Consider the following 27007-nt stretch of genomic DNA (forward strand, 5'->3'; position numbering starts at 1 on the left):
ATTCTATTCACTGCAGCTTCGAGGACAGCTGGTTTCACTAACGCTTCGAGTCTTGAAGATGGGAGGCAGTACATCAGCTGCAGAAGTAGGACCTCAGCACTAACAGGGATCACCAGAACTCGTTCTGACTCTGCGAATATCCGAGTAAACGTGCAGTACCATGCTTCAGTTTGCATGCTGCACGTCACTTTGTTACCTACTGCACTAGCTTTGTCGTCGCTAACGGACTTGTAAGCCTGGTTGCTTCAGGTGTAAACGAAAATTTCCCGTTGCTACTTCCCTAGTATTAATACGAGAAACACGACAACAGAGTCGACTGCAAACTCAATGCCAGTTAATGGCACGACAACTAGTGCCGTGAGTAGCGTGTTTGTGATTCTCTAGGTGTCACTTCTTAATCTATCGCTGCCCACAGTTGCTAAATACGTATGTGTTGGCACTGTGGCTTCTTCTCAGAGTCCTAGAATGCGCCTGAAGATAGCCACGAAGGCGGTAAAGCTGCGCTTGCCACAGCAGGCAGAAGGTAACTTCAGGCCATCAGAGCGGAGCGACTGCTCTTGTGTTCTTGCCTTAGTTGTACTTCAGCCTGAAGTAAAGTGTGCCCTTTACCATGAGCCACTTTAATACCTAACGACCGGATATGCCGTCAGAACGGGTCAGTACAACAAAGCGCGATTGAACGTGAGCAAGGATTTAAGCTCATTGCGAAAGTCGCCGCTCAGCAATGGTGTACCTTGCCTATTTTGTAGGCTGAGCTGGCTCCAATGCTGTGGCGCTTTCTTTCTGTAGCCGCAGCCCTAACCAGGGTACGCTGCCAAAACCCATCTGATGTCCGATATACAATCCGGTGACAACTGGTTTGTAAATGAGATGGCTAGAGCATAAGCGGTTACACGAAACTGATCAGGCTACCTGATTGCTTTCAGGGAGTGCACGGGACCGCGGATGACTGCTCCGTGTCGGTCATAACCGCATTTAATAAGATTTAGCTCTGTCAGCTTTCGGCCCCATTTGAGTAGTGTTTAATAGAACTTTTGCAATGCTACGGCACTCCCGTATGCACAGGCCACATGATGCCTTAGGCGTAGCCATATTCCCACAGGCAACAATTACGGAAAATTTTAAGGAACCTGATAAATGAACCAGGCTGTTTGGGCCTTACTGAATAATACCTGAGTGGAACAGTAGCACAGGGAAGGGTCATAACTATCGCAAAGGTGCTCAGAAGATCCTTTACTCCATTTAGCATCAATGCTTGCCTTGTATCTATAGCTCTTCACATTCACAGGCAGGGTGGCTGGGACATTAGTTGCGGCCTCTGCGTACCGGGGCAGAACAAAGTATTCACTGTTCTGCAGCTGGTGGTCATTTGTGCGGAGGACGCATTGCCCAAATTTCTATAAAGGTACTGCTTTAGAGTATTCGTGGCCTCCCATATGGCCTTACATTAAACGCCTCAAGGTCCCTGCTCTGCCAGTTCTCCTTAGCTGACTCACCAGATCTTCCAGAGCTTACATAGGCGGTTAGAACTTATTTGGCTGCTTGAAGCTAGTTTCGCAGTTAGCCTACGCCGGCAGCAATCCGCAGAGAGCTTTCAGCCCACTGCCTAAAGCACTGTAGCCTATAGCGATCAGGCACTGAGTTTGCCGAAAGAGCCTATAATTATTTGACTTCTTCTTGCAGGAGTTATGATTGAGCCAGTTGGGTTCGACATCCCCAGTCATGCAGCCCGCGCCCAGCGGGCTCTCGATACGCGGAACTAGTATCGACGCTTCTTTACTAATCAATCCTTGGGTTCATTCTATTGATTACAATTTATTAACCCATTGGTCCAGCTTTATTTTGTTGCGTGTCGCTGTCAACCACCAGTGGCCTCAGAAGGCGACGTTGTAGTGCCGCACATTGCAATGGAGCACGAAAGCAGCCGTGGAATGCTACATTAATAAAAATGGACGTAATTCATGAGCATATGTGCATAACCTGCTCAGAGCAAACAAGTTTCGAAGAGGGATTCTACCTGCAAGCTCTGGAAACTTCTCAGGGGAATAGGCCTAGAAGCGACCCTTTTGCCGTTTGGGAATCTTCGAACAAAATGGCCTTCCGCTTTTTTTATATAGCTCAGTTTTATTCCTGTGTGTTTCAGAGCCCATAGCTCTTTTATATTTAATGGATGCCACTGTTTGATTGTTTGTAGTCTTCGCGTGGAATGTCAAAAAAGCTTCTCTATCAACCGGGAATATTGGAAACAGTTCACCAACCAGGCGGGGCTCGGTGAAGCGAGGGTCCGTTAACTCCCTTATTCTAGTCTTAAACAGCTGCTCACACTAGAACGACATCTTAGGCCTGGGGCAAATATGCGCTGTCAGAGTGGCATAAGCAACTGCGCATACGCAAATACGGAAGCGTCAAACGAGCGCGCATAGAGCCTACACCAGAGATTTCTACAAAAAAGAGCGACTACAGCTACCGCAGTCACCGCAAGTTACCGAGCCAACCAACCCGAAGAAAAAAATTCAATGAGGCGCGGGAAATGCATAAGCGACGGGGTCGTACAATGACGCCCCCACTGTAGGGCACAAGCACTACAGTGGTTCCCCAGTGAGCACATAGTAAGCTTTTCCGTGAAATACATTTAGGGGAGAGATAGAGCCCACCAGCTATGAGCGCCAACCGGCTAGGAGCGCCAGCCGGAGTGCTAGCAGGCAAGGAGCGACAACCGCCTTTCAGGATTTCGCGGCTAACTGAGTTGCTGAGAGACCAACGCACATTAGGAGGTCAGAATCAGGGGGAAGCTCTTTCGTAGTCTCCCTTTTTATGGAAAAAGAGACGTGAAACATGATTTGAGGTTAATTGTGGGGATTTAGGAAGTTTGTCGGGGTGCTCGCCGCAGAGAAGCACTTAGGTCTCTACGTAGTGGCAGCAGTGAGCCCGCTCACGTATTATACCCATTCTTCAGGAACAGTGCTGTAGCTGTTTAACAAACACGCCTTGCTTAGTAAGTGCCCACAGAGATGGAACTTCCACGAAGAATGCGCAAAGAAGTGCGCATGTCCATCAAAATTTAACAGCACAACAACTTTTGAGTCATGAAAACCGTACTAGGCAATGCAAATATACGCTTTACCAGTGTAAAAATAGCTTGTAGCCGATAGGGGAGGGAGCTGGCTTGTAGTGCGTAGCGCCTACTGCTGCGACTACGCTCCTACCTGCCCCTCGAGCAGGCCTACAAACTACACCTAGCGTAGGCCCATTTCCTGGAAACTGTAGCTTAATTTCATCGAAATACAATAATTCCTAAGTGTTTCAAAATCTGTCTGTTCGATTCGCCCCACTCTGGGAGCTCGCCTCCTAGTCCCTATGGGGAGGAGGCCAGCACTCGTGCCGGCGCTATCGCCAGTCCCAGTTTCCACACAACTTCCACACATTTCACGTATGCATTTTAACTCATAGACAATTTTCCTTACTTTTATCCTAGTAGGAGGGTCCTGTCCTCCTCCAGTGGTGCGACCCCTTGTAGGTCGCTAGCTAGCTATTGTCTCTAGGACACTAGCAAGCCCTATTGTATTGCCTGTGCACTACAACTTCCCCCTTTGCCGGACTGGAGAGACCTACCCCAAAACACATTATTTTTGCCTTTTGAATCTCTGTGCTCTTCTAAAGCTGACGTCGTGATCGCATGCGGTGCGCAGCGCTCCCAACTCCTCATTGAAGGGTGTAGCCGGTGGAATATGACGGACCCATACGTCCACGCCTCGGAAGGACCAATCTTGTTTCGAGCCTGAAGACGTCTTCGTTGGCGGCGGCGCCAAGCGCGAAGCAAAGCCGGGTAGCCTGTAAGGTGGTGAGCTGGCTCCCATGTGGCTTGATCTTCAGGGGTCCCGCGCCACTTCACGAAGTACTGAACTGCATCTCCCGAGCCGCGTTGGTCCATAATATAGTCGACTTCGTATTCATCTGTGGGATTGCCTGCTGCATCATGGATAGGAGGCCAGGCGGCGTCGGCTGCCGAGAGAACCAAAGCGGGAGGTCGGGGGCGGTGGGGAACTAGCTGCGAGACGTGGAAAACGTTATGGCATTCATAAGTGGGAGGCAGAGCGAGATGGTAAGCGACAGTTCGTATGCGTTCGATGACTTCGAAGGGTCCGCGGTAACGGGGCTCTAACTTTGGGCAGCTGTTGAAAGGCGGTAGGTGCTTGCTGCTGAGCTAGACCTTGTCTCCCACCGCATACTCCACTGCTCGGCGCTTTGTGTCTGCGTATTCCTTCTGCTGCCATTTTGCCTTCAGGATGTGACTCTGTGCTCTGTGGCAGAGCTGCCGGAGAAGCTTAGTCATTGGAGGAGTGAGCGTAGGAGCTAACGCGCCTACGATATCAAGGTCCGCAGCAGTCAACGGGCTCTCTCCAATCATGACCTCGAAAGGAGAGAGCTCAGTGGGTGAATGACTTGTTGTGTTGTAGGCAAGTTCCAAGGCCGGAAGCAATCGCTTCCACTCGCATTCGTCAGATTTGATATATGTACGAAGCATCTGCTCCAGTGTGCGGTTAACCCGTTCAGTTTGGCCGTCGCTTTGGGGACGGTAGTACGAGGACATGCACCGTTTGATGTTAAAGCGGCAACAGAGCTGGTTCCAAAGATCCGACTGGAAACGGGGGTCTCGATCCGATATGAGCACCTCTGGAAAACCGTGTTAGCGGATAAGGCGGTCTGCGAGAAGCTCCACGGTGTCTGCTGCTGTGAATGACTTCTTTGCAGGAACGAAATGAGCCATCTTGCTGAGGGAGTCGACCATGACAAGAATCGAGTCGTGCCCTGTCGCTGTAAGGGGAAGATCTGTGATAAACTCGAGACTCACTTGCGCCCATCGACGAGAAGGGATGAGCAACTGTTGAAGAAGGCCTGCAGGCTTCTGGCTAAGAGACTTTGACGCTCGACAGTGGGTACAAGACTCAACATAAGCAGTAGTGTAGGCGCGCATTCCTGGCCAGTAGTAGTGCTTGCTGAGAGCCGCAAAGGTCTTCTTCTGGCCTCGATGGCCGGCTGTGACATGGTCGTGATGTGAATGCAGAACGTGAGTAAGGAACTCAGGGAATTGTGGGACGCAGATGCGCCACAATCCATGAACGCCGATGTGCAGTTAGGGCTCTACGTAGCGAAAGGTAAATTGGCGATTACAAAATCGATTTGCAGAGCTTCTCCTGGTTGGTTTGCTGCGGCTTTGTAGGGAACGCGAAAAACAGGACACTTCGAGTAAGCTTGCGGCCAATGGCGCACATCAGGAGGGTCAGCTCGTGGCTTCGTTGTGAGTGTAGGATGTTCCGCCTCTGGTTTGGGTTCCGGCGGCGAAGGTGAAGGCGCAGACGGCATGCTGCGTCGTCTAGGTCGTCGCGAACGAATTCCGGCGAGCTCCCTGTAGTTGGGAGGCCGACCACGAGAGCGGGGAGCCGCGCGCGCTTGTCCTATTGCGAGCATCAGTGGTACCGATGGTGTGTCGTTCGAGCAGGTGTTAGGAAGGCCAGGATGGCGAGACAAGGCGTCGGCAACTTGATTGCGCGCGCCTTGAACATATCCGGGAGCTCCGCAAGAAAGTCTAGCCACCGGGCGGTGCGTCCGCGCAGACGCTTCGATGCTTGGAGTCGTTGGAGATGGGTGAGAGCTTGATGATCAGTGTAGTGCCAGGCACTACAATTGACCTTCGTCGCCACCCCTCGAGGCTTAATAACGCGAAAAGGCATGAATAATATAGAATATTTTAAGGCATAAGGAACCATTGGATATTGGGAAATCATAAAAGGGAATAGTGTGCTCGCTAGCCAGCACCGGGTATGGGGCTGGACGCGAGGTTGGTGCCGCGGCTCAGGCACTGACCCTCAGCGACGGTCAACACTCAGTTCTATTATTCTGGGTTTTTCTTACCTTTTAATAATATGAACTCAATTGTATATGGCTAATTATGGTATTCAGTAGTGGTTGGCGAGAATCATGGACTTTAGACAGCAAGCGCAGAGTGTGCACTTAAGTCAGACTTGCCCAGGGACCATACGTAGTAACAGTGCAGGCCAGCTGTTCACTACATTTGGGGGCTGTTCCGGGATATAAAATTTAAACTAAATTGAGAAATTATTGAGCTTGCTCTACAGGGGAAGATCCTTTCCTTTCGCTCTCGCAAATTCCGAAGTGACCTCTGCACCTAGGTGAAGACGGGGATGGACATGCACCTACGCAACGGAAAAGTGGTATAACCTTCACCAGACACGAACGCAGGAATGCCGAATATAGTTGTATCAGGCAAAGAAACCGCGGAGCACCCTATTGAATCGAAACGAACAGAACCCGGTCGCGGCATCAGCCAGTCCATCGCGGGGGTAGGCCGACCGATACCGAGAAACCGGGACCGCGACGTTGGAGGACGCAAGGAACCCGAAATGAATCAAGCTTGGATGGAACCGGGAATGGCCGAGTTTTTTCGGCAATTCGCATCTCAGATGGCATGGGGGTTAGTGCATACGCCCCAGAGGTCCATTGGGCACGAGGACGGCAAGAATATGAGGAATTTCCTCGACCTTGTGGAGTTAGAGTTCATCGAACGAGGGCTGGAGGAGCGGCAGTGGGGACAAGAACTCAAAAGATATCTGACGGGCGACGCCTTGGGTTACTGGTTGTATCTGCGTCGCACGGGAGTACTCCTGACTGATTGGGAGCAACTGAGACAGCGATTCTGTGCGCAATTCTGTAACATAACAAAGGAACGGATGAAAGTCATGATAGCGGAGAATGTATGGAGGGGCGATCACCACGCATACTCTGCGCGCTTTGCGGCTATCGTGGCCCAAGGGGTATCGGTGGCACCAGACCTGTTGGTGGGTTACTATTTGGCCAACCTGCCGGATGAAAAATACCGAGAGATAACTCAAGGGGGAACAAGGAAATTCGCGGACTGGCAGGAAGCAGCCGCAGCACTGGCTACCACGGCGGCACCGTGGAGGGATTCATGCGAAGATCGCCTCCGATTCCAGCGGGACTTAGAGGATGCCAAGCGTAGATGGGCTAACGGAGGGCGAGAGCCGGGCCCACAACGCGAACGAGCGAGCAGGGAAAACAGACGGAATGACACTACGGACTCACGCTGTTACGCGTGCAGCAAAAGGGGACATGTGAGCAGGGACTGTCCGCTCCGCAATGGAGCGACGCGACGGATTGGGGAAACGTGCTCCAGGTGTGGGGGCCGGGATCACTACGCTAGAGACTGTCCTACGTCGGCTCGACCCAGAGCAGAGCCCGTCAGGCAGCACAGACAGCAGCCAACGCGGCCCAACGTCGACCAATCGGGGCATTTGAACGGACGAGCCTAGCCGTTAAGGGAGACGAGCGTGCTAGGCGGACTAGGAGTGGTTAAGGTGCGATGTGCGCAGTAGCGTCAGGGCCTAACTCCATTCCAGTCTCCCCAGATTGGGGGAAGAGGTTGCTTATTCTGGAGGAACAGGAACGCGCCGAGGGTCCGGAGATGGGGGAGATCCAGCAACCCTCGGCAGACCAGTCCCACGCCGGGACTACGTTGCAAATTGAGGAAGGGTCTAGGCGTAAGCTGGACCACTGCGGCGAGCTAAACGACGCCGCAGCTGAAGGGGACCGTCCGCAGGACACGAGCACTAAAGAACCACAGTGGTGGCGCGAGCAGAGGACGCAGGAAGACTCCACTTCCAAGGGGACTCTGTGTAGTGTGGGTATGACCGCCGTATTAATAGTCGAAGTGGCTGGCAGCCAATGCGAAGTTCTTCTAGATACCGGCGCCTCAAGAAGCTTCATTAGCCCAGGGGCGGTAGAACGCCTACGGCTGAAAGCGTGGAAGCGGCCTGAGGAATGTGTGTTCACCGTAGCTAACGGTGCGCAGTTGAGGATAGATCGCGTGGTGAAGGGACTCACTAGGTGGTGTGGGGCTACCCGTTTAGCTGTCGACTTCTTAGTCGGGCCTGTGCCATATGACCTAGTGGTGGGGCTTGATTGGCTGACTAATCATAGGGTAGCGTGGTATTTCCAGTCTGATCAGCTACGTACGTATGTGAATGGCCAGTGGTGCGATCTACCTGTTGTTCGTGCCAACGATGTCACACAACGGAACGGCAGTACTCTAGGGACGCGTCAGCGGACCCCCGCGGAGCAGGCGTACGACATACTGGCTAAGCAGGTAGCAGACATGACTAGGGAGGAAGCTACGGCACTTCTACGCCCGCCCTCCAAGAAGTACAAGCCACCCTCAAAAGGCAAACGGAAGGCAGTGGTCGCTGCTCTGATACAGCAGGCTTCGGAGAGCGCAGCCTGCATACGCCATCCACTTCAAGGGCTCTACGTTGTACTAGCTCTTCCCGCGATGGAGTCGAACGTGGCTCTGCGTCTAGTGGAGGAGTGGCAAGGGGCTTTATGTTGTGCCATGGTCGAAACCTCCCCTCCCAACCCCCAACAGCAGTGTCTTAAGGCTCTACCCGCTTCCGCGCTTCCCGAAGAAGAGGAAACATCCCCTTGGCCAACGGCCAAACTCGAGTACTCGCAATTCGATACGTGGCTAACTTCCGTGGAGGCGCAGGCCACTCCCCGTGTGATACTGGATGTGTTGTGTGCCCACCGCGCGGTCTTCCCGGATAAACTTCCTACAGGGCTGCCACCGAAGCGCCCCCACGATCACCGTATCCTCCTCGTGCCAGGGAAGCTCCCTACGAAGTCGGCGATCTACCGCATGACCCCCGAACAACTTCAATTTCACAAGCAGGAGATAGCTAAACTGTCTGCTAATGGGTGGATTGGCCCCACTTACTCTCCTATCTGTGCACCTACGATTATGGTAGATAAGCGTAGCGATGGAACGGGCGAGCGTAAGATGCGCATGGTTGTCAATTACCGGGAGCTGAACGCCCTTACGATTGCGCCTGATTTTCCCCTACCACCCATTCAAACGATTCTTGAGATGCTAGGGGGTGCCCAGTACTTTTCTACCCTTGACCTCGAGTCAGGATTTCACCAGATAAGGATGGCTAAGGAGGAAAGGTGGAAGACAGCTTTCCGTTCTGTTATGGGGCTATTTGAGTATAAGGTCATGCCCTTTGGCCTCAAGGGCGCGCCTGCTAGGTTTCAGGCCAATATCAATGCCTACCTCCAGCCTTTAGTAGGTCAGGGAGTCATCGCGTACCTCGATGATGTCCTCATGTACAGCCACGACCTTCCCAGTCACGTTACCCTCCTCCAACAAGTGCTACGTATTTTCCTCGATCACCAATTTTACCCAAAGTTCTCTAAGCGGAAGTTTGCGAAGCGGGAGCTTAACTACCTGGGCTATACAGTCAGCGCGGAGGGCATAAAACCCGCAGCAGACAAGATTCAAGTCATCAAGGCGTGGCCCGAGGTGTTGGAGAACGAGACGCAAATTCGTCAGTTCTTAGGCACCGTTAATTATTGTCGCATGTTCATGGGCCCGGATTTTGCTAGGGTCGCCCGCCCGCTCGTCGATCTCACACGCAAAGGTGTCCCTTTCCAGTGGACAGACGCACATACTCAGGCGGTACGCCACCTCAAGCAGCTTTTGATTGATTACACCACCCTACAGATTCCTGACACCACGAAACCCTTTGAGCTATACACGGATGCTTCTGGCTATGCAATTGGCGCGGTCCTCGAACAGGCCGGTCAGCCAATAGGGTTCCTCAGTCAGGCCATGACCCCCACGCAGCAGAAATACTCGATCTACGACCAGGAGCTTTTGGCCTTAGTCTCTGCACTCGACAAGTGTGCACACTGCGACCTACCAAGGTCACGGCACACACCGACCACCAAGCCCTTACATACTTACAGCAGCTCAAGGCGTCGAAGCCTCTCCGCGGCCGCACCGCCCGGTGGCTAGATTTTCTGACTGAGTTCCCCGACCTCACTATTACATACTTGCCGGGTGCACGTAATCAAGTAGCCGACGCACTGTCTCGTCTCCCTTGTCACTCAGCCCCCTGCCCTCCACCCTCCCACATCGATCCCCCTGCGACCCCTTCTGGGTCCCTTGCAGCTCTCGGGCCTGCGACTGACCCGCCCGAACCACCCGGGGAACACATCCTGACTACCGGAAACTTGCCGGCCTCCGCCGACGTTCCTCCCGGAAACGCACTCTGTCACCGCCGGTTCCACCCCCGACCCCTACGCTCGAACCCGCTCCCGAATCTCCCACGCCGGCGGACCCAACACCTACGCCCAGTTCTCCCGTCCTCGACTGGCCGGCAGCGTATTCTAAGTGCCCTGTGTTCAGCGCGCCTTATAACGCTGCCTCTACCAAGCAGGGTGAAGTTGTTCAACTGGAGTTCCAACATCGTCGTCATACCTTCCGTTTTGTTCTGCCCTACTTACATATCTGCGTTAATGATCTCTGGCTTATTTGCGTGCCTCAATTTCCAGAGTTCCTCACTCACGTCCTGTACAGGCATCATGATCACGTCACCGCCGGGCATCGAGGCCAAAAGAAGACCTACAAGGCCCTCAGCAAGCGTTACTATTGGCCTGGCATGCGTACTTACACCAACGCGTACGTGGAGTCCTGCACGCAGTGTCGCGCATCCAAATCCCTCAATCAGAAACCCGCCGGCCTCTTACAGCAGCTGCTTATTCCCTCGCGCCGGTGGAGCTATGTTAGCCTAGATTTCGTCACTGACTTACCCCTCACTACCACTGGGCACGACGCCATCCTGATCGTCGTTGATTCTCTCAGCAAGATGGCACACTTTATTCCGGCCAAGAAGTCCCATTCAGCCGCCGACACTGTAGAGCTCCTTGCTGACCGTCTCATCCGCTACCACGGCTTCCCCGACGTCCTTATTTCCGACAGGGATCCTCGTTTCCAATCGGAAGTGTGGTCGCAATTGTGCTCACGTTTCAATATTACCCGGGCGATGTCTTCTTCTTACCACCCGCAAACGGACGGCCAGACCGAGCGAGTTAACCGCACCCTTGAACAGATGCTACGCACGTACATCCAGGCAGACGAGAGGGAGTGGGAAGGCCTGCTGCCTGCCTTGGAGCTAGCGTATAACACCACCAGTCATTCCTCTACTGAGCTTTCCCCTTTCGAAATCATGATTGGGGAGAATCCCTTAACCACGGCGGACTTAGACATTGTTGGTGCTTTGGCTCCTACGCTCACTTCCCCTATGACGAAACTCTTCCGGCAGCTCTGCGATCGCGCACAGAGCCACATCCTCCAGGCAAAGTGGCGTCAGAAATACTACGCTGACGCCCGCCGCAGGGCTGTGGAATATAAGGTGGGCGACCAACTCTGGCTTAGTGGCAAACACTTACCTGCTCTTAACCATTGTTCTAAGTTTGAACCTAGATGGGCCCTTCACAGTGACCGAACCTATTGGCACGGTCGCATACCGTCTTGCTTTGCCCCCCACATACGAGGGACACAATGTTTTTCATGTTTCACAATTGGTCCCACATCATCCCCGTGATCCCGCTTTAGTTCCACACGAAGCTCCAGTGGGCTGGCTACCAACACGCGATGACGCCGGCAACCCTACGGACCAGTATCTTGTCGACTATACCATGGACCAAAGAGGGACTGGAGAGGAGGCGCATTATCTTGTTAAGTGGCGGGGTGCTCCCGAGGAAAGGGCCACATGGCAACCGGCAACGAATGCAGTGTGTGCCAGTACGGCGGCGAAACAGTGATGTGTGCAGTTGGGACAGAGGACAACCTCATAGATTACAGTTATAGCTGGAGAAAAAAGCCATATATCCCAAGAGAAAGGAAGTACGAACCCTCCAAGAATGTAAAGATATTTCCCCTGCCTGAAACACAAATGATCCGAGTGTCGTCTAGAATTATTGTTGGACACTGAACTAGAGCGTGAAGGAGTAGTGTGGAACAACGTGAACTAGGTTCCTGAACAAGTAGAGGAGCAGACGGTGCGCATCAGTTGCGGCGATAAATATTGTGAGGACAGTAAGGAAATACCTGCCCTCGCATACTGTGTAACATGGGTATGACCACGCGCTCATGGGAGAAGCGGATCTCCCCAGTGAAACAAAATTTAGGCAATAGTGCTTCCTCGCTCGCGCTGGAGCTCTTATTTCGTTTTTCTCAAGCGCTTCTAACTCGGCATCGTTTGTAGGAACTCAAACTCCGCAGTCAGTTCTCTATGGGCATGTGTAGACTTATTTCTGCATAGTAGCAGTACTTCCTCCTCAGGAGGTGGTCCCGTGTCACATTTTGCTTGCTGTGTATAGTGACTGAGGTGGATTCCCGTTGTGTGGAGATCTCCATTGCAGGCTGTCTGAATGCTCCTTTGTCACTAATATTGCGAAAGTGCGGATGAGACTCTGGCGCCACATGTCCTCGCGGGGTGGCGCTGAGTCTGTTATGGTGTCGAGTGCCTCAACAGAGAGGTGCAAAACATTCTATGAATCCAAAATAATATCACCACTTGGAGCGAACCAAGCCCCGATTGGCTCGTTTTTTTTCCTCAACTGTCGGTGAGCCCAGAAACTCTTCCGATGTCTCAAGAAAAGAGTAAATAGAGGAGAACGCCAATGCACAGCATACTTAGAGACACTAAAAGTAGAGTCCACGACTACAAGGCGAGCAGAGAACCCCTGTTGTTGGTCATACGGTTTCTGGCCGCTGGCTGTAATACCCGGGACTAGATGCAGATCCCACAGGGTCTATCCACGCTCAGATCTTTGTTTTTTCATATACGGTGCAAGTGCGTATGTTAGATGCTATTGTTCCAGTTTATGGACCTCCCCCGGACACTTTTTTGTTCCTTTCTGGCCAACAGTATTACACACGGGTTACCTGAATCTCGGCAGCGGATTCCGTTGTCATGCCTGTACTGAATCAAGCTGAACAGTCAACCTATGTACCCAACTTTTGTGTGTGTAGTGAGCATATTTTGAGGAAGGGGGCCCTTCATCTATCGCAAGCCTCTGGCTTGCGGGATGGAGCCAACGAAGAGACAGCACGTGTAGTACCATGCTGAGAAGAAACAACCTTCGCCCGTTGTACGACTCGGAGCAATGAGAATCAAAATGCACTGGAGAATAGGTAACACGAAGAGGGTTCGTTGTGCAGCAGTTCTGGCTCATGATTCTCTACAGCTAGGCCCTGCATTTGGGGCTGGCAGTGTCAGTGATGTCGCCAGCTGCCCGAAAAATACCTGAAAAGAGAAGGCAGTTGCTTTCCATTTAATTTTCCCAGAGCTGAGAAAGAGAAGTGCCCCTTGTGCTTTTGGTGCATACCCCGATGACTCGAAGAAATATAGACAGCAGTGCTCCTGTGCATGCTTGGAGGGAAACTTTGAGAACCTACGTGGCCATACCTCTCATTACAGAAAGTATCGAGGAAGTCTGCCTCTGAACATCCCTGGGAGAGCGGAACTAAGCTTTCCGATGCTTAACAAGATGCGACCCTGATGCCCATAATAGCAAACAGTCAGCGCACGTATCTGATAGCTCATGGCATAGTCACCTTAACGTAATGGAAGGGCGCCCGCCAGAGCCTTGGTGTTTTGTAGCAGGTAGGCGCAAACACTGAATCTAGCCACTAGAACTCGCTTATTATGGTTCATGAGCCCATTTACTGCAGTGTGGTCGTTAGAATAGCTTCAGATTTCTTCAAAGGGTACGAGGACCTCAGGCCTTTTTGGCCTCGCCTTACAGAATGATAGGGACAAGGGTCGCCAAGCCTGCATTACTGAAAAAGCCCCAAGTGTTCACAATTTCTGCACTTCGTGGGCCAGTACTCCAATAAAATGATCTGGGTAAAGTGGCCCACGCCAGGAAAACATTTGGCGTGAAACACTGGAGGTGTTCCACTCGGGCAGTGGGGGCGGCAGTAGTCGTGGCCTTCCAGCACTTCAATGTGGGGGCTAGAATTGCTCAAGGCTACCACAAAAAGACCATGCACTGCGTTTACTATACATACAAGACAGGTATTAATGATCAGGCCCGCTGAGGAGTACATGTGTCCCCATCGTGATGTCACGCGTTATCCTCCATTAATTTAAGCCTCATTGCTGTCGTTTTCTGCGTCAACCCCTCTGAATATTGCCTCACATGTCCCCTTGTCTAGTACCGTTGTGTGGAGTCGCTTTTGGGGTTTTACGTAGAGCCTCAGTTTGTACAGGCCACCGCCATTGCTTTGTTTCCCGCTGGAGTCCGAAAACGCTACTGGTCCAGGTGCCCTTATCAGATAGAGCAAACACAATAGACGCTTATACTTTTCAAATTCTCGATTGTGGACCGAGCCACAGGCTTTTGGAAATTAAGGTGGGCTATGCGCGCTGCACGTGCCGACGCGCAGATGCAGCTGAGGTTGTTCGCGAGACGCTTTCGGTGGTCGTATCAGAAATAAGCCCCGAAAATTTAACTTCAAAACTAATATGAGAAAGAGTTTATGGAGAACATAAAGTATGAGGTGCAAGCGCCGATATGCTACGTACAGGAGGCAGTGACTTGTCTTGAGGCTGTTCTAGAATTTGTAATGTTACACAGCGCATCCCATATTGTGCCAAACGAGAACCCAACCCTAAGCACACACGTTGCACATTCATACACAAGGGCTATCTTTCATGGGAACAATTTATCCAAACCCCAAATAACCACGATAGCCAACTGACGTTTGTCCGAGGGGCGGTTACAGCTCGTCAAAGGAATGCACGGAATTGTTTGGTTTTGTGCACCTCTGTACAAGTATAGCGTGACGCTGAGGCTAAATTTTGAGCTATGAACCTGCCCATAATACCAAATATGACGCTTAGATTCTGAGGAGTGCAGTACAGTATCAGTGTGAAGCCCCGCTCTAAGCAACCGGCACGATAACGGCCCGTTGTGGGCCTCTTCAGCAGGGAGCACGCGAAGGCGAAAAAAATTGTATTTCAAGGAGTCTATTCTTTTGGTAATAACGATCTGTCGCTTTTAAGTTGCCGATCAGTAAAGACGAAACTGTGTTCTGATGAGCAAGTACTTTGTTAACTATGAAAGGCGACGATCCCGCTCCTCAGTCTGCAATTTTTCGCACTATCAGAAAGGCTCGGTTACTTGTTGGGAAGACATGAAACTGAAACTTTTGTAGTTCCAAAGTTTTCACTTCATTATACTCCTGATCTGCTGTTTGTCGCTCGCCCTCAATCGGCTGCTCACCGTGGAGTTGACAACGCTTCAAATGAGGTCGAGCCAGCTTGATAAGTTTCCACAAAAATCAAACAATGCCAACGGGTCTTTTCTACCAGAAGGTGCACTCGTTATTAGTGCTTCACGAATCCCCGGCGCAGGCTTAGGGCTCTTTGCCGGAGAGGGTGAGGGAAAACGAGGCGGCTGATGACATAAGTTATTTACCAACAGTGTGCTGTTGCCTCAGTGACACGAAGTGCCCACTATGGTGCATTGTGGTGACAGTTGTAGCTCGGATGCACGCTACTCCAAAGAATGGGTTTTTCTTTCGCGTTCTTTTAAGGCCATTAAATCTCTGTCTTCGATTGTCTTAGATATCGCACCGGGGACATGGATTTGCGAGTATCTCGGAGACAGGAAGAGCCTAATGTGGGCAGCCGCTACATGAAGATTAGCCCGGGAATTAAAGCTGATATTCGGGGCCCTTGTTTCTGTCCATTAGTCGACAGCGGCGTCGGACTAATATGCTCATTAGAAAGTGAATAGAGATTCAGCCTAACGGAAGTAGTCTTCGGCGAGTGCAGATGATGCATTATGCAGGCAACTGCTGCGCTTGGAGGACAGACAATATGTTATGGGTACTGGACATATTAACTGCCACATAGATGCTACGAAGCATCCAAAGGCAAGTTCTGCAGGCGTGTTTTGCGTATCTCCCGTGGCCAACATTGTCCTGATTAATGACCCGCACGCCCGATCTGCAAAAAGAAGTAGCAAGCGGCGTAGATAGCATCACAAGCACGCAAGGCTCCGCGTTGTGCGCCAGGTATTCGCCAGGTACGTCAATGACAACGGCAACAAATGCGCCTTGAACGCCGAATTCGTCAAGTTCAAACAAGAGAGGTGCGTCTGCAGCGCCCGCCGACCGCAGGCGTCCCGGCGTTACAGTGCGCTTGGAACCAATTCAAGCAGGCAAACACGTTCATTGCCAATTTTCAGGCGCGTCTTACTACGAACTACTGAGAAGGTGCTGAAGGGTTCCGAGATTTATGCTTCATATGGGGAGGTATTCACCCGCAGCTTGGAGCACCCCACTTTTTCTGGCCCAAAGAGGAAGTGCTATGTTTAGAAGTATTTGTATGAGCTTTTCATCTTCTGCCTGTGACGAGAACATTCAGGTATTTTGGCGTAATCGTGAACAGTACCTTGGTTACACGCTGGGATCAGGCTAATATTTGGGGCCGCAGTGCTGGTAGGCGTTTCTTCGTCGCAAATGCTCCCTGTACAGGTGCCTTGGTAACAGGCAACCAACTAATGGAGCTGTTGGCTTGAATCGTTCAAAAGCCACTGATTGCGCGTTGCAGGACAGCTCCTTGGTGCCAGGAGTGAATAAATTAACGTCCAGTGGCAACAGGCAAGGGCAAGCTCTCCATGTTGAATGAAGAGCATGTAGAATAAGTCAGAGCTGGCAATCTAGTACTTCTGCAAGCGCGGTCGTGTTTTGCTGCACTTTGGACAAGGGAAATCCTGTCCGTAGGCACAATGGCGAAACTCGTTCCACTCTTCCGCGGATCTACTCATCGCTGTCCGAAACACTTTCTGCTTCGGAAGCTTCTTCAGAAGCATCGCTGTCTCCGCTTGAATCCGATGAGTCTACGGTGTACTTCTTCGGCGCCTGCGCCGCCGCGCGACGAGGCCTGTTAGACGCGATCGGAGATACCTCCACGCCCAAATCTGGACAAAAAATAGCGAAAGATGCACGAGCCTTCCCCACAGATGTGAACCACGTGGAAAACGTACGACGACGACTTACTGCGTCTATAAAAAAACATATGAAAATGGAGCCCAGCTAGGTATTCGGCCATGGCTTTGAGAAGCAGCCTGCCGGCAACGATGGACTTATCTTACCGTCGTCTGTGGCAGGGCCAATAGCGTCATCATTCCTGGATTGCCGCTTTTTTGGAGTTTCTCGAGGCTTTGGCTTCTGCGGTGTTGACTGCGCGGACGTCCTAGGAGTTGAGGACTTCGCTTTTCTTGCGGACTTCACACAGGAATCCGAATCACCGGAGTCCGCCAGCACCCTGCGTCTTTTGGGCTTCGGCGGCGTTTTGGTCACAGAGTGATCTGTAGTCGGTTCTGCAGAGGCAGGTAGAGCAGTTGCACCAGGAGCCGGCGCTGGAGGTCCGTTTCTGAGTGAACACGAGACAGAACGCGCAATGAGACTCCGAAGCAACTTACTTCATGCAGACAGACGCGACCATTAGCGATCCAATTATGCGAAATTCGGCTTCAGTGGTAGTGATGGATGTTGTACATGCACAAATTCTTCACCGCTGAAAGAAGATTGCTCACATGGTGTGTGTCGCGCTGGTGGACATGAGCTGAGCCGGCTTTGAAGAATTTGAGGGCTTGGCCGCGCTGCTGCCCGTAGGTGCAAATATCTCGTCCAGGGTTAGTTGTTTAGTTCTAATGGGAGCGGCCGAAGAAAAAGAATTCCCTCCTCCTAGTCTAAGTCGGTCAAGAAGCGAAAGCGACTGAAGTGGAGGTCGAACGGCTGGGGCCTGTGGGGTGTTTTCTTCCTTCTCGGTCGTCGCCTTTGGAGTTTCTTGTGACTGCAACAACGACGCGAATCCGTGTCCATCTGCAGCTGTCGGTAACGCAGCAGTAGGCCTTGAAGACACCTGTGGCTTCGCTTCGTTCGCTGTCGGAGCGTGCTGAGATCTCGACTGCTTCCTGGAAGGCCGATCCTCTTCAGAAGAATCGTCTGGAAGGCTCACTTCATCTGAAGACTCATCTGAATCGTCTGAGGAGCTCACACACTCCTCCTCAGAGCTTGGCTTTGCCTGCATATTTGCATCAACATAACAGCGATGCGACCAGGTTCCTTTGTCCCACGTGGCAGCCAAGTTAAGTCCCGATGTCGAAAGCCTGCAACGTATTCAGGATTGGAGCTGGCGAGCAAGGCTGAGGTGAAGTGGCACCTTTTTACGGGCTTTGGATGTCGACTTGGCGCTCCCCACTTTGGGTGCTGCTTTGGGTACACCTCCTTTCACTGCCTTCGGCTTTCCCTTAAGGGCTGTGAGACCCTTCAGGCCTTTCTTGTTCTCCAAATGCTTGTGAAAAGCAAGGTCCGCTTCTCTCTGCTTTTGATCAGCAACTTCCTAACAGACACGTAGGTCACAAAGGCATGGACGCGCACGCAAACACTCAGGCTGGCCTGGCTTTGAACATGCAGGGCATCTATCCAGGGAACGCTGCTGCTGTGCTGGAGCGTATAGTTGCCCCCCACGCATCACCTGCTTCTCAATCGCTTCTAAAAGGGCGTCTAAGTCCTTCAGCCACAAGGTGCGGATGTCTGTCTGCCGAAGATTCTCAAGCTCAACTTCTTTGTCGCGCAGCTGCCGCTTCAAATCTTCAACCTGCATCCACAGATTCGTAGGAAGAACAGAGGAAAAGCAGGTGCTTATGCTTTTGGTGGCTTGTTCATGAACGAAGCAGATGCTGCGCAGGCAAGTTAAGGCGGCAGACTAAAGGCGTTCTTCCTCCCTCAAGGTGCTTTTCCCCATATTCGGCCAAGCTTGAGAACTGCAAGGTCTGAGCCGCCAACTGCCTCTTGCTGCTGACTGCATCGCGGGCCTCCTGCTACATACCGAGGTACTTTATTTACTGTTTATTCGCATCTACAGATAGTCATCCTCAGGTACACAACAGACAGGAGAAAACAGGCACAAAGCTTCGCTGGTGTATTTATGACCGAACACAGCAAGAGTAGTTGTCGCACGAGTCACGATTACTTTCTCGGTTGTTAGACTCCACAGAGGCATCCCAACGAGATAGTCAAAGTCCGAGCCTATACACCCGCATGCAGTCGGCACCTCTTCATCGGCACTTTCTCTTTCCTGAGCGCATGCACAGTGTACATGATATATGTACACCCGACGTGGTTTTTGTCCAGATAAATAAGCATGACGGGAAGTAGGCTTCATTAGAGTGTTAGTGGCCAAAGGCAACTGCAGAGTGCAAAAAAATCGCATATACAACTCACAGACAAGCCATGCTCTTGGGGGGTCTCGCGTTTGAGGATGCTCTCAATGAGACATGCACATTTCTTCTCCAGTTCCCTCATGGGGTCATACCCCTTAAAACAAACCGGACAGTGCCTGGCTCCAAGCACGGGAGTTAAATCGTGAGCTTGGAGCTAAAACAATGCTACAGCTAAAACAATCCTGTATGCTCGATACTTTGGCTGCATGATATCTGCTACTGCGCTGTGAGTGTGAGAAAATCGAGAACAACGAAAGAGCTATAGTTCCTGTAGAGCTGCTTGCCTTAGCGAATAGCTCCTCTATTAAAGTTTGGCGCCGCTTGTTGTTCACAACCAATTCTCCGCAAAGGACTGAAGTGATGAAGCGGACTCTGTTGTGTAGAATAGATCTTTCTTTCTCCGACACTGCGATGAGATAAGCTTTCCGCTTCTGCGGCATCGCGCACATCATTCAACAGTCCAATCATAAGAACATCACAGCCTTTTTTCTATTGCAGAGGCCTATAAATATAAGTTGCCACGTTTCCTGCCTAGTTGAGCCAGGGCTAAAGTATTGCGTAGTGGCGACTGACGCTAGGGTCCATTCAGCCTAATGCTAAGTATGAAAAGATGCTCGTCCGTCAAGGGTATGATGATTGTGATTCTTTGGAGGAAAGAAAGGGTGCGGATGACTTACCTCATAGAACGCCAAGCGAATGGAAGCAAAGTCCTTCATGATTTCAAGTTCGTCAGCGTATTTTTGAACCTTCCCCTCAGCATTGAAAAGGTGATAGTTTTGGGTACTTAAGGAAGATTTGAGACGAAACATTTTCACAAGGCCCTCATGATCGGCCCCCTCAAGGCGCTCTGAAGCGATAGCAAAACATCTAAATGCATAACCAATCAAAAGCTAGCACCTCAGACAGTCCGTCAAATTGTGCGACTTTGCTTCGTATGGATGGTGAGGACGAAACTGAGCTGTTGCGCAACGCCTGCGACAAGCCCTTCTTTTCACCTGCCGAAAGCTTAACAACAAACTTAATGTCTTCATGACTGCTGCTGTCCCTGTAGTCGAAAATCCAAGGATCCTTCTTGTCGGGTGCTGGCAGCTGCTCTTCAATCCATTCTTTGTAATCCTGCAGTCGAATCCGAAAAGCACCTGCACTCCAGCTGCAATATCGAGCCTTGCTGTAGTAAAGCTTAGGAATCAGCAGACCCTTCTTTTAGGATGCCGTGTAAATGCTTTTTTCTTCAACTTCTGGTGAGTGTAGAGTTAATATCTACCGGAGCGTACCTGCGTCCAGCGCTTGATGGGTAATTCGCTTATCTCTATGACATCTTCCCCCTTCTTTTCAATAAGGCCAATGGTCTCGAATGCAGTTTTGGTCGCGTTTTCTTCAATTATGCCCTTAAACCCCCTATACCATGGCTTCATCCGAACCATCTCCTCTCCCGCGATGAATCTTCATGAACAAGCAGCAGAAGAAAATGCGCTTACCGCATGGATCTACGACCGTTTCAAAGGCACAGCATCCAGCCTCACAAAAGTTTGTGGAAGGTGAACATATGTGTTCCATTTAACGTTTTTTCCACGTGGCATGTTGCGTTGTGGTGAGGAATGCTGACCTTTTCAAGTTAGAGATAATGTCTTTTGGGTTATAGTTGGGGATGAAGGAAGACCACCCTGTTCCGATGCCTTCGCTTCCATTGACAAGCACAGTTGGAATGACAGGGACATAATACTTGGGCTCAATCTTTTGACCCTCTTCATAAAGGTATTCCAGCAGTGGGTCGTCCGCCTCAGGAAAGACTAGACGAGTGTACGGCGCGAGCTTGGTGAAGATGTAGCGCGGTGCAGACGCATCTTTCCCTCCTTCTTTCCTCGAGCCGAATTGTCCAACAGGCTCAAGGAAATTCAGGTTGTTGCTGCCCACAAACCGCTGCGCCATGGTTATGATAGTTTGTTGCAGGGACTGTTCTCCGTGGTGGTAAGCACTCTGTTCGGCTACGTAACCTGACAACTGAGCGACCTTCAATTCAGCCTTCGTATTTTTCTTGAAAACTGCAAACAGCACTTTGCGCTGCCCAACTTTCCAGCCATCCACAAGTTGAGGGATAGAACGCTCATTGTCGTATCGGGAGAATTGAACAAGTTCCTTGTTTACGAAGTCGGAGAAAGTCAATTCCCTCATTGAATGGTCAACAAAGGTGCCCTCACGATAACCCTGCAGCCAACGCTTTCTATCTTCTGCACGTTTCTTGCTGAAGGCCATATCGATCAGCTCCCCATCTCCGGTGCCTGCAAACAGAAGTGAAAACACAGAATGAGCCACGCACATAGAGAAGTGTTAAATCAGCACTGGTTACTGACCATACAGACAGCCCCCGTGCGACTTTGGGGAGCATGAGATAGCTTTGACATGAGAAAGGCGCTGAGTACAAAAAATCTCAAACAGAAGCCTGTGCGCAATGTCTTGCCTGTCCATCGGAATCTGATTCGATGCTTATCCAGTGCCTGGAAGTAGTCCTTAAATTCTCTGTCGGTGGAAGTACCCAGCCCCTGCAGCCGTTCAACACGATTGAATGCCCAGCTTATGCAGATACTGACTGGACTAGTCGTATTGTACCATGCCTAGTCTGTGTATACTTTTTTGACCATCTGTGCCTTTGTCAGACACGACAGACTTTATAATACTTTATCTTCCAACCGGTGAGGTTCCCGGCCTGTTTCCTCCACATGTCATATTCAACGAGGGTGAAAAATGCCTTTTCGACCGACCCCTTCGATACCTGCATTGGGAACAGTTTGAACAAGTTCCTAGGTTACTTCATGGATGAACAAAAACGTGATGCTTGCGTGCATTTTGTGCAAGTGCCGCTGTCAGGATCTGTACTACGGTTTCACCTTGACAATGGGTGTGACAAACTCGGTGAGAAAATGGTTGCACTGTAGCAGCTGGGGCCAGTAGTGGTGGAGCATGTTGATGAGAAGCCCCTTTATGTGCGACCCGTCATAGTCCTGTAGGCACACTGCGCAGGAAAAGCACATGGACGCCTTAGACCCCGCTGGCTCCCCGCTATCGCTCAGTTAGCCAAACCTTGCATGAATAATGTGTCTGAATCAAACCTCGCAAAGACATAAAGCTCTGCATCCAATTCAGAGCACAATGCAAGACTTACCTGGTCTGTCATGATCATGAGGGATCCATAACGCAAGCCCCGCGCGTCCTGCAACTTATCGTTAATCTGCAGTCCAAGAATTCTGAGGATGTTCTGTATTTCTCGATTCTCCTTTAGCTGCTTGAATGATGCTTCGCGCACATTTAGCAGCTTCCCCTGAAGGAACTCACCAGGCCAAATCGTTCTGCCTTTGCCTTTCCGAAAACAAATTACGGAGGGATTCTAGAGACTGAAGTGTAATGCAGGTTAAATATACCATCATGCATAGTACTCGCAGTGGGAATATGAATCACTTAGTGCGCATTCTCCCCTCAAAATGCAAATCTTGATGCGATGCGAAAGGGACAGACATAAGACCTCAAGGGCTCTGTAATCGTGAAACTTACCCGAAGCGGAAACACGCCATATTTATCTCTGCCAACGACAGAAAGGCCCGCAAGACAAGACGTTTTGGCGCTGTCACCCTCTGTGAGGATCAACGTGCACTCCTGGGCATAGCGGCCCCCTGCGTCACCAATTGGCACTGCGGCTGCCTAGCATGATGCAGCGTCATCGGCTGGCTCCGGTGCGCTGTGCACGACATCAAAGAAGCGCGTAAGTCGGTACCCCTGTACTGTTGACGCAAGTGGAGCATTCTAAATGCCCACGGTACACACCAGTGGCTGCGCCAAGGCTATAATGGAACACGTGCACAACTTCTTGCACAGGCCAATGCGCCAACAGTGCTCAGTCGTGCGAGCTTAGCTGTGAGCGGTCACGAAAATTTTTTTTTGCGTAGGGGATGCAACGCATGAAGCGACACATAGTTAGTGCCCACCCGCCTCGTTAGCGTCCTCAAGTTTGGAAATGCCCGTGAGACGTTCTCTGCCTTTTGTCTTTCCCACAGACATCTGACGCCTCAGTTCAACCTAATCAAGATATTCATGCATCTCTCTAGATAGTCAAGCGTACAGCTCAAGCATACTCCAACGAGTTTCGTCGATTATATACGCACTGTTGACTAGCATTGAAACCCGCAAAAAAATAAAACCACAGGGGGTCTCATCGCTTAGGTGAGCTGTACCTGTGCCTTTGTCTGTGCCCACAAGAGAACCCCTTCTAAGATAGGAGATTTAGCGACAGCGTTTATTGTCCGCTCCGACAAATTACACTTGCTCCCAAAGCGAGAAACAGTCGTGGTTAGCGTCTCCTTTGTTTGCGAGTCGAAAGCCGGGTTCTCGATAAGACATTTGACAAATACCCAAAGGTGCTGCCTGAGTCACGAAAATCAGACGGGCTAGCCATGTACCGTTTCAACACATTATCTATATTCACATGTTCTTACGCGTTAACGCCTAGTGGCATCCTGCTATCATTAGATGAGCAAGCTGAAAGACGTTGTTCTATCATGGTCCCCGGCGCCGCGGCGTGGTACCGACCTCACGTGCGCGGCCTTGATCTCCATCCCTCCTTTATTTTTGGCATTCGCCTTCTTAACTAAGGCCGCCAAGAGCGGCTCTATGACGTGATTTACATGGTGGCCCCCCTTTGGCGTGCAAATACTGTTGACAAATGACACCTGAGAAAACGCGCTGCCGTCTGCGTACAATATAGCGAAGTGAGCCACAGCATCAGGAACACTGGAAACGCATGTCTTTCAGTCTGGGTATCCACAGGATACATGTGATCAGTTACTACTGCGCTGCCTGTTCAGCTCTTTTCCATTTCTGCCCAGGCCTTCAGGCTGCTTGTGCTTGAACATCTCTAATAAACGTGTTTACACGCGACCGACCCGTCTGGCTAATAACGACTTCCCATCTATGCATTTTTTCGTGAATTTTAATTGTCTGCCTTTCAGGCGGCCTTTCGTTCTCCTTGTCCTCATCCTGGGCAGTCTCTGTGCCATCCTCTGTCCCTTCTCCCGTGGAATCGCTACTTTCACCGTCACTGCCTTTCTTTTTTCTCTTCTTTCGTCCTCCACCTTTGCTTTTGCTCCCCCTCTTTCTTGATGGGCTTTCCCCAAGGTACAGGTCAACGTATTCTACGAAGTTGCGTACTGGCAAACGCATGCCATTCCAGTAAACAGCAGTCCCTGCAGTGCCAGCCAGATCGTAGCACCTTTTTCGTAGCAAAGATATCAAATCCTCATCAAGCCTGCGACGAAGATACAACAGACAGACGACTCGGCAACCATTTGCGTGTGCGCTTGGGCAGCAGATTTGCAGGTATTGGAAAATGAAGCCTCGGCATGCAACAGAGAGCATCCTTCTTACGTCGTCATCCCAAAACGGCGAAGGTCAGGTTTGAATTTAACGGCCACGTAGTCGCCCGCCCCGTTAAATGGCGAAATGACCGGAGGATCTTGTTTGCTCATATTGTCGGTCCACACAACCTTAATCTTTCTGAAAATAGGGGAACCCCGAAACACAACAATCTGAGGGCCAGATGCAGACGGCAAGTGCTACATGCGATATCAAGCATGGACAATGCGACAAAGAGACGGCAGAAGCATGTGGAGAAGCAGAGGGATTGATCGAACGAAGCGAGGAGCAAAAAAACAGCTGAGCTCGACGGCACCAAACCGAAGCATAGCGAAAAAATGAAGAAAATACTGGCTAAGAGGATGCCGTGTCATGGACAGCGAGGGAAGAGGCACACAATTACACTTCCGTCACTACAGCCAGGGAAAAGTTAAGAGCGAAACCCTGGAACTGCCAAACCACTAGGAGGTCTATGAAGCCAAAGGCAAGGGCAGACAGAGGCGAAAAGGCACACAGAGATATCCAGAAAAAATACAACCAAGCAAACGCGGCTTGGGGGGACAGAGTGCATAAGGCAGGACGGACACTTGGTGGTGAAAACATTGCGACAAAAGAAAAGAATCAAGCGAGATTGGCTCACTTGTTTCTCTTGCTGTCTGCGCATTCGACTTCAAAATATGTAGAAAATATATTCGTCAACTTGGCGCCAAAGCCATTACGGCCTCCCGTCACTCTGGCCTCTGTGTCGTCGTAGTTGTCACTAGTGAGCAACTGACCGAAGATCAGCTCCGCAACGTACACCTTGTGTTCTTTGTGAATTGCGACGGGAATACCTAAACGCGCCACACGCCTTCCGTGCCAGAGGCTTTTTGGGGGCGCCACTGGAGATGCAGAGCGTCCACTATAGGAAACGACGGGAAGCAAGCGGCAGGCAGAACCGACGAGGCAAGCGGGTTTTTGGACGAGTGCTTAGCTTTATTTCGTCGAGCCAGAAAGCCATGTTGAATCATGCAGAACAAAATAAACAACGCCAACATTTTACAGGGGAGGAAACAGAGGCAAAGACAAACCGTCTCCGTCGTTCCATACACGGATAGTTCCCTCGACCTGGTTGACATTGACTTTGATAGCCGTCATTTTCGCCCTTGGCGCCGCACCGCCTTCCGTTTCTCTCGCCTTCACATCTGCTGCATTAACTAATATCTCGTCAACTATTTTGTAGAGCCCCGGAGCAAATGATATGACCCGTTGCTGCATTCGCTGCTCCCCTTCAGGCATCACCCATAGCTGTTGGGAACTTATCTCCGTACTGCCGATGTACGAGTCCGGACGCAATAGAATGTGTTCCAGTTGCGACTTCTTCTGGTACCTCTGAGCCATTATGAAAGGAAACAAAAGTGGCTTTTAAGGCATTCGGAACGAAGAATGAGGTGTACAGCAAAAACTGAAGTAGAGCGAGGGACGGGATTCTTGACTACCGCCTATCCTTCCTTCCTCAACAAGCATATTGCGCTCAGTATTTAGTGAGAGCATGTAAAATATTTCACGTAGCGCATGAGTATATGTGCCTCAAAGACGAAACTACGGGGTCAAAAACAAACGAACAGACGAAATGCAGGCATACATGCGTATGGATCGCCATCCTAAAGCTACAGTTTGTGCTTATCGCTGCGCTGTTCTCTATGTGTAGCTAGAGGAGGTAAATAGAAGCAAACCGACGTGAAAGTTCCATTTGATTCACCCTCTCGATTATTCAGCTTATGCGGACACGTTTTCGATACCTCTTCAATTGTCTTTTTCGCCCTTTTAGCGCCGCCCCCGCTCCTACAAGTAGGCCCTGATTCTGCTTCTTCATCGCTGGAGCTTATCTCGTGCGCATCTTCGGTGTCAGACGAGCTCATTTTGCAGACACAATTGCTGCTACAGTCGTTTCCGCTTTTGTTGCTTTTCTTGCTGTGCCAGTTGCTGTTGCTGCCGCTGCTGTTGTTGTTGCTGTCGCTGATGACTCCGGTATTGATGAGGATGCTGTTGAAGCTGCAACTATCTTTGGGTCTGCTGCAGTCGATCCAGGGGGCCGTGGTGATCACAATGTCTTCTCCTTTTCGTGCTCAAGACAGAGGCAACAGCCAAGGCAGAACCGTCCCTGGTAGCAAGGGATACGGTCTGTGACAATTTAAGGTTGTCCCTAGTGAACCCTGTTGGGCTTTCAGTCTACGCAAGGGAACGGGGGGGTTGAGTGTGTTTGTAAAGCAACCCCACTAGAACAGTCAGACAGACTGAGGGCCCCCCCGATGGACCGTCTCTGCGGCCCGATTTCGTAGCCAAAAATCCAGCTTGCTTTACTGGTGGAAATATGAAAAGCAAAACAATGAAGCCGGAGCTGGGCACCACGATCGGGCAATTACTGCAGGCCCGAACTGCAGCC

The 27007-nt window shown here is 50.9% G+C and overlaps 3 protein-coding genes across 3 annotated transcripts; 1 reads left to right on the forward strand and 2 right to left on the reverse strand.

The window, feature by feature from the left end:
* Positions 1-3556: 3556 nt before the first annotated feature.
* On the reverse strand, positions 3557-4591 carry ENH_00031640 (hypothetical protein; the record flags this gene model as incomplete). The annotated part of the gene is made up of 2 exons (XM_013580091.1): positions 3557-4048; positions 4223-4591. The coding sequence occupies 2 exons, from the start codon at positions 4589-4591 to the stop codon at positions 3557-3559; spliced, it is 861 nt and encodes a 286-aa protein (XP_013435545.1).
* A 1672-nt stretch (positions 4592-6263) lies between these two features.
* On the forward strand, positions 6264-11697 carry ENH_00031650 (hypothetical protein; the record flags this gene model as incomplete). The annotated part of the gene is made up of 4 exons (XM_013580092.1): positions 6264-7125; positions 7410-9771; positions 10280-11285; positions 11428-11697. The coding sequence occupies 4 exons, from the start codon at positions 6264-6266 to the stop codon at positions 11695-11697; spliced, it is 4500 nt and encodes a 1499-aa protein (XP_013435546.1).
* A 5014-nt stretch (positions 11698-16711) lies between these two features.
* Positions 16712-26483, reverse strand: ENH_00031660 (DNA topoisomerase II, putative; the record flags this gene model as incomplete). Its single annotated transcript, XM_013580093.1, has 23 exons — positions 16712-16872; positions 17047-17327; positions 17491-17981; positions 18120-18299; positions 18435-18557; positions 18933-19037; positions 19184-19276; positions 19860-20029; positions 20178-20298; positions 20457-20625; positions 20789-21461; positions 21871-21952; positions 22068-22181; positions 22343-22498; positions 22729-22847; positions 23160-23250; positions 23406-23595; positions 23761-23920; positions 24114-24475; positions 24595-24723; positions 25223-25415; positions 25653-25953; positions 26364-26483. The coding sequence occupies 23 exons, from the start codon at positions 26481-26483 to the stop codon at positions 16712-16714; spliced, it is 4584 nt and encodes a 1527-aa protein (XP_013435547.1).
* Between the last annotated feature and the right edge of the window lie 524 nt (positions 26484-27007).

Source organism: Eimeria necatrix, genomic scaffold (genome assembly GCF_000499385.1).
Source record: "Eimeria necatrix Houghton genomic scaffold, Enh_scaff22, whole genome shotgun sequence".
Classification (NCBI taxonomy): Eukaryota; Apicomplexa; class Conoidasida; order Eucoccidiorida; family Eimeriidae; genus Eimeria; species Eimeria necatrix.